At 38.3% G+C, this 6,797-nt stretch overlaps 1 protein-coding gene across 4 annotated transcripts in view; it reads right to left on the bottom strand.

The window, feature by feature from the left end:
* Window positions 1-3,409, bottom strand: part of LOC112251473 (kynurenine--oxoglutarate transaminase 3) — a 16,849-nt gene extending 13,440 nt beyond the window's left edge. The window contains exon 1 of one of the 4 annotated variants that reach the window (XM_024422459.2): window positions 3,257-3,409. In XM_024422459.2, the coding sequence (XP_024278227.1) occupies window positions 3,257-3,350 (94 nt within the window). In that variant the 5' untranslated portion in view covers window positions 3,351-3,409. The other 3 variants (XM_024422461.2, XM_024422460.2, XM_024422457.1) reach the window with 3 other exon arrangements.
* Window positions 3,410-6,797: the final 3,388 nt, after the last annotated feature.

The following is a 6,797-nucleotide window of genomic DNA, read 5'->3' as shown; positions in this document are numbered from 1 at the left end:
CTAGTCCAATTCCCGGACATGGTAACTCTGATTAGCAGAGACCTGTCTCGATTCTGCTCTTTCTTTTACTAACAAATGGGAAATGATTAAATTCAGAATTCGATGTCTTGCCATCACTGCTGGTAAAATGCTAGCTCGGAAAAGATTCTCCGAGCAGATGGATATTATTGTAGATATTAACAGGCTGAGCAATAAACTAGACTTAAATGAACATGAAAAAGCTGAGCTTGCTAAAAGCCAATGTGAACTAGACGAGATAGATAAAAAGCTGAGCTTGCTAAATGCCAATGTGAACTAGACGAGATAGATAAAAAGCTGAGCTTGCTAAAAGCCAATGTGAACTAGACGAGATAGATAAAAAGCTGAGCTTGCTAAAAGCCAACGTGAACTAGACGAGATAGATAAAAAGCTGAGCTTGCTAAAAGCCAACGTGAACTAGATGAGATAGATAAAAAGCTGAGCTTGCTAAAAGCCAACGTGAACTAGATGAGATAGATAACGATAAGGCGCAGGGTGCCTTCATCCATTTGGAAAAGGTGAAGAAAAAAACAAACATCTTATTTCTTTAATTTGGAGAAGAGTAGGCAGACTTGGAATAGTATTACATCCCTTTATGTAAATTCAACTATATCTGATGATCTTGAAGTGATTAATAAGAAAATATACTCTTTCTACAGTTCATTATATCAATCTCATATTTCAGAAGGCGACTTGGATTCCTTTTTTGATTCAGTTAATAACTCTGTTAAGCCTATAGAAGAAAGGTTTAAGAAACGCTGTGATTCTGAAATAGATGTTACGGAGTTGGACCAAGCCATTAAACAAATGCCTATAGGTAAATCACTTGGACCGGATGGCCTGACTCCTGAATTCTAGCAACATTTTTGGGTCTGATATTAGAGTTAATGCTTTCGGTCTACAAAGAGGGTATTGCTAATGCTATCTTACCTCCTTCTTTGAGACGCGGACTAATAGTTCTTATACCCAAACCAAAGAAGGACTCTCTTTACCTGGACATTGTTGACAGCGTTGTTGACAACTGACTATAAGTTACTAGCCCATGTCTATGCCAATAGGCTGAGAAAAGGCCTTGATGATATAATCAGTGAAACTCAATCAGGCTTCATTTTATTTTACCTTTATTTAAATAGGCAAGTCAGTTAAGAACAAATTCTTATTTTCAATGACAGCCTAGGAACAGTGGGTTAACTGCCTGTTCAGGGGCAGAACGACAGACTTGCCAGCTCGGGAGTCCAACACTCTAACCACTAGGCTACCCTGCCGCCCCATGAAAGAAAGGAGTTTCCATAACCATATACAATTGTTTTTTTTAGATATTTTAGATTACAGTGAGATAATGGAAGATGTTTGAATTCCTAATGAAATGTGATTTTGACCAAAATTAACTGTGAAATTGTCTAAGTTTCCCCAGCAATTTTTTCTTCTGGAAAATGATATACAAACACAATTTTTACCCCCACAAAACATTGATTTGGAATAATAGAGTTATTAAAATGAATTAGGAAATCGATTTTCAAAGGCCTTTGGTTTGACAAGGGTATTAATTTTGTATGTGATTTGTTAGACAACACTGGGGAGTTTTTTGCCGTTTGATGAGTTCATTGGCAAATTTCAGGTTAATATTACTCAGAGAGAATATATGAAGGTTTGCAAAGCAATTCCACTTCCTTTACTTGGACTTATTAAGAACACTTTGTTATATTATGAGGTTGTTCCCTGTTTTCCAAGTTAACAAATTAATGACTTGAATCTTTTTCAATAAAAAATGCAACAATAAGTGGATACGATTGACAGTTAATGAAGCCATTTTTGGTGATTATAATTCAATATATTGCTATGGAAGTGACCAGCCCATGCTGTGGTCAAAAGAACCTACCTTTTACCTTGTCTAGTTATCCCAAAAGTTAAAGAAACTAATTTTAAAATATTTACTTCCTTCTACCCTGTTAATGATTTATTGCACAAAAGACTCAACTTTGACAAAATGCCTTGAGTTTTTTGGTCCTTTGAATCAGAATCTATAGAGCATTTATTTTCTTCATCCTGCCATTCTAGGAAACTGTGGATTAAAATGCATGAATGGTTGTGTATAAAATCTCAAGAATGACCTATGTTAACCTTTGATGATATTAAATGGAATTATGCCTATCCTTGTAATTCTGATCATAACTATTTATTAGAAGAAAAAGAAACGCACACCTATTAAGACGAGGTGCTGGCTAGCGGAGTAGAAACTTGAAAATAAAAGAGAGCCGCACACTCTTAAGAGCTCAGATGCAAAAAATGTAATACCAACGTTTCGACAGCCAAGCTGTCTTCATCAGGGTATAATAACATAACTATAACATAACTATTTATTAACATTATTATTCTCTTGGTCAAATATTATATTTACAAATGTAAATGAGGCGGAAAAATTCCTTATTTTGTAGCTTTTTTCCTGATTTATATTTGGCAAGGTTAAAGCACTTCTGACACCATGTTATGATCTTAGTCATATGACTGAACTGTGCAGTGCAGTAGAGCACATGGAAACGGCTCAGCTTCAAAATATTTAGTGATCAATTTAGTGATACCCAAACCATGCCGGTACCCTAGTAATTGATCATGTTTAAAAAAAGGCCTTACCCGGCCCTAAAGCAATGTATAATGTCGGGGCCCGTCGGGCTCTGGTTGCAGAGCTCCAAACCCAATACAACGGGACGTTCCAAGTATTCCGGATAGCACGGATCATAAAATATGCAGCTGAAAATTCTAATTCACTTACTTGCAAATAGAGAGGAGACGCGTTAAGCAAAACTAGTTCATGTTTTGCGTCGTAAGATTCTACACGTCAAATTATCCCCACCCCCAACTCTGACCAATCGAATCAGTGAATAGAATGGTTCGTAGTTATACAATTGAACACCATTAATGATTGACACTTTCGTGATTCAGAGAGTCTGATATACATGTTTAAAATTAAAACGTTTATAAAGTTATAATACGTAATAGTTTTAAATCGCAAAGTAATCAGTTACGAAACGTACAACATTAATAAGAATCCCATATGTATTGGGAAGCCAAATGTATCAAAATATCCGCAGCAAATAGCAGTAACGTTATATATTTCATGAATTTTGTCATGAAACTTCACTGCACGTCATTGAAATTATTTCTGAACAAAAGCGAGCAAAGCTAAATAGAATGACACATGTACTTGAAACTGACTTTAGGACATTGCAAGCATACTTACAACTGAAGAATAGACCTACGATATTTAACTGGAGGAAAATGTGGATTCCAAGGGGAAAATGAGTGTGTCGACTTCTCTCCAGCTCCAGCCACATTAAAGGTAAATGTAGCAAATTGTGTTTCAGACCAATTCAGACCTACCACTCGGTTACATATAAAGGGATAGGACTAAAGAAATGTAACGTGCACTGTATAGGGGTTCCCAAAGTGGGGTCTTGCTGACGATTTTTTTTTTTTTTTTACAATTCAGTTTTTTAATATTGCTAGCAACAACAGACTAAACGAATTTTGGACAATAATTCTGTGGAATTCTGAGTGTTCAATACAATACAATGTAATATTGTTCATCCACAATGTTCTTAACTTTTAGATGCACAACATGGGCCTGGGAGGCTCACAGGGATATTGGTATCCACAGTAATCCATCAATGATACATTTTTTCAACTCAATCCCCCCCCAAATGTTATTATGAACATACAGTCGTGGCGAAAAGTTTTGAGAATGACACAAATATTAATTTCCACAAAGTTTGCTGCTTCAGTGTCTTTAGATATTTTTGTCAGATGTTACTATGGAATACTGGTGTATAATTACAAGCATTTCATAAGTGTCAAAGGCTTTTATTGACAATTACATTAAGTTGATGCAAAGAGTCAATATTTGCAGTGTTGACCCTTCTTTTTCAAGACCTCTGCAATCCACCCTGGCATGCTGTCAATTAACTTCTGGACCACATCCTGACTGATGGCAGCCCATTCTTGCATAATCAATGCTTGGAGTTTGTCAGAATTTGTGGGGTTTTTTTGTTTGTCCTCCCGCCTCTTGAGGATTGACCACAAGTTCTCAATTGGATTAAGGTCTGGGGAGTTTCCTGTCCATGGACCCAAAATATCAATGTTTTGTTCCCCGAGCCACTCAGTTATCACTTTTGCCTTATGGCAAGGTGCTCCATCATGCTGGAAAAGAAATTGTTCGTCACCAAACTGTTCCTGGATGGTTGGGAGAAGTTGCTCTCTGAGGATGTGTTGCTACCATTCTTTATTCATGGCTGTGTTTTTAGTCAAAATTGTGAGTGAGCCCACTCCCTTGGCTGAGAAGCAACCCCACACATGAATGGTCTCAGGATGCTTTACTGTTGGCATGACACAGGACTAATGGTTGCGCTCACCTTGTCTTCTCCGGACAAGCTTTTTTCCGATGCCCCAAACAATCGGAAAGGGGATTCATCAGAGAAAATGACTTTACACCAGTCCTCAGCAGTCTGATCCCTGTACCTTTTGCAGAATATCAGTCTGTCCCTGATGTTTTTCCAAGAGAGAAGTGGCCTCTTTGCTGTCCTTCTTGACACCAGGCCATTCTCCAAAAGTCTTCGCCTCACTGTACGTGCAGATGCACTCACACCTGCCTGCTGCCATTCCTGAGCAAGCTCTGTACTGGTGGTGCCCCGATCCCGCAGCTGAATCAACTTTAGGAGACGGTCCTGGCGCTTGCTGGACTTTCTTGGTCGCCCTGAAGCCTTCTTCACAACAATTGAACCGCTCTTCTTGAAGTTCTTGATGATCCGATAAATGGTTGATTTAGGTGCAATCTTACTGGCAGCAATATCCTTGCCTGTGAATCCCTTTTTGTGCAAAGCAATGAAGACAGCAGGTGTTTCCTTGCACGTACCAATGGATGACAGAGGAAGAACAATGATTCCAAGCACCACTCTCCTTTTGAAGCTTCAAGTCTGTTATTCGAACTCAATCAGCATGACAGAGTGATCTCCAGACTTTTCCTCGTCAACACGCACACCTGTGTTAAAGAGAGAATCACTGACATGATGTCAGCTGGTCCTTTTGTGGCAGGGCTGAAATGCAGTGGAAATGCTTTTTGGAGATTCAGTTCATTTGCATGGCAAAGAGGGACTTTGCAATTAATTGCAATTCATCTCATCACTCTTCATAACATTCTGGAGTATATGCAAATTGCCATCATACAAACTGAGAAGCAGACTTTGTGAAAATTAATATTTGTGTCATTCTCAAAACCTTTGGCCACAACTGTACATGCACTGTAATTTAAGCTTTAAAATTGCAAATGGCACACTCTGCTCCTTTGCAAAATGTGTAGAATTGCAAGAATTTTGCTTTAAAACTTCAACAACTTCTCTCTGTCCCATGGCAAAATGTGTACATTTGTAAGAAATTAGCTTTAAACCTGTATTTTTTTCTCTCTGATATGCCAAGAGTGGAGCCTATAAAATGTTATTTTCCAGGGCCCAAGTTCTGATTAGTCTGGCCAAGCACTGCAGAAGTCATAGTAAAAATGTTTGTTGAGTATTGTTTTCACACCTTGAAGGAGTTGTGTTCTGATATCATGAGGGGATCCCTGATGAATTTGCTATAATATTCTTTTTTTTTTAAAGGTATATGATGCAAAGCATTTTGGGAACCCCTGTTCTAATTCATTAGGCACCTATAAATGATATTGCTCAAAAATCTGTGTTATTTATTTAAAGGCATGGCTACTGGCATACACTAGAGCTAGTGATGTAACCATAGAATGACACATACAGTTGAAGTCGGAAGTTCACATACACCTTAGCCAAATACATTTAAACTTAGTTTTTCAAATTCCTGACATTTAATCCTAGTAAAAAATTCCCTTTCTTAGGTCAGGTAGGATCACCACTTTATTTTAAGAATGTGAAATTTCAGAATAATAGTAGAGAGAATGATTTATTTCAGCTTTTATTTCTTTCATCACATTCCCAGTGGGTCAGAAGTTTACATACACTCAATTAGAATTTAGTAGCATTGCCTTTAAATTGTTTAACTTGGGTCAAACATTTCGGGTAGCCTTCCACAAGCTTCCCACAATAAATTGGGTGAATTTTGGCCCATTCCTCCTGACAGAGCTGGTGTAAAAAGCGTGCTCGCACACGCTTTTTCAGTTCAGTTTTTTTCAGTTCAGTTCTGCCCATAAATTGTCTTTGGGATTGAAGTCAGGGCTTTGAGATGGCCACTCCAATACCTTGACTTTCTTGTCCTTAAGCCATTTTGCCACAACTTTGGAAGTATGCTTGGGGTCATTGTCCATTTCGAAGACCCATTTGTGACCAAGCTTTAACTTCAAGACTGATGTCTTGAGATGTTGCTTCAATATATCCACATCATTTTTTCCTCCAAACATAACAATGGTCATTATGGCCAAACAGTTCTATTTTTGTTTCATCAGACCAGAGGACATTTCTCCAAAAAGTACGATCTTTGTCCCCATGTGCAGTTGCAAACCGTAGTCTGGCTATTTTATGGCCGTTTTGGAGCAGTGGCTTCTTCCTTGCTGAGCGGCCTTTCAGGTTACATCGATATAGGACTCGTTTTACTGTGAAAATAGATACTTTGGTACCTGTTTCCTCCAGCATCTTCACAAGGTCCTTTGCTGTTGTTCTGGGATTGATTTGCACTTTTCACACCAAAGCACGTTCATCTCTAGGAGACAGAACGCGTCTCCTTCCTGAGCGGTATGACGGCTGCGTGGTCCTATGGTGTTTATACTT

The sequence above is a fragment of the Oncorhynchus tshawytscha genome, linkage group LG05, assembly GCF_018296145.1.
Source record: "Oncorhynchus tshawytscha isolate Ot180627B linkage group LG05, Otsh_v2.0, whole genome shotgun sequence".
Lineage (NCBI taxonomy): Eukaryota > Metazoa > Chordata > Actinopteri > Salmoniformes > Salmonidae > Oncorhynchus > Oncorhynchus tshawytscha.
The sequence above is the reverse complement of the archived record's forward strand: the minus strand, read 5'-3'. Positions and strand labels throughout refer to the sequence as shown.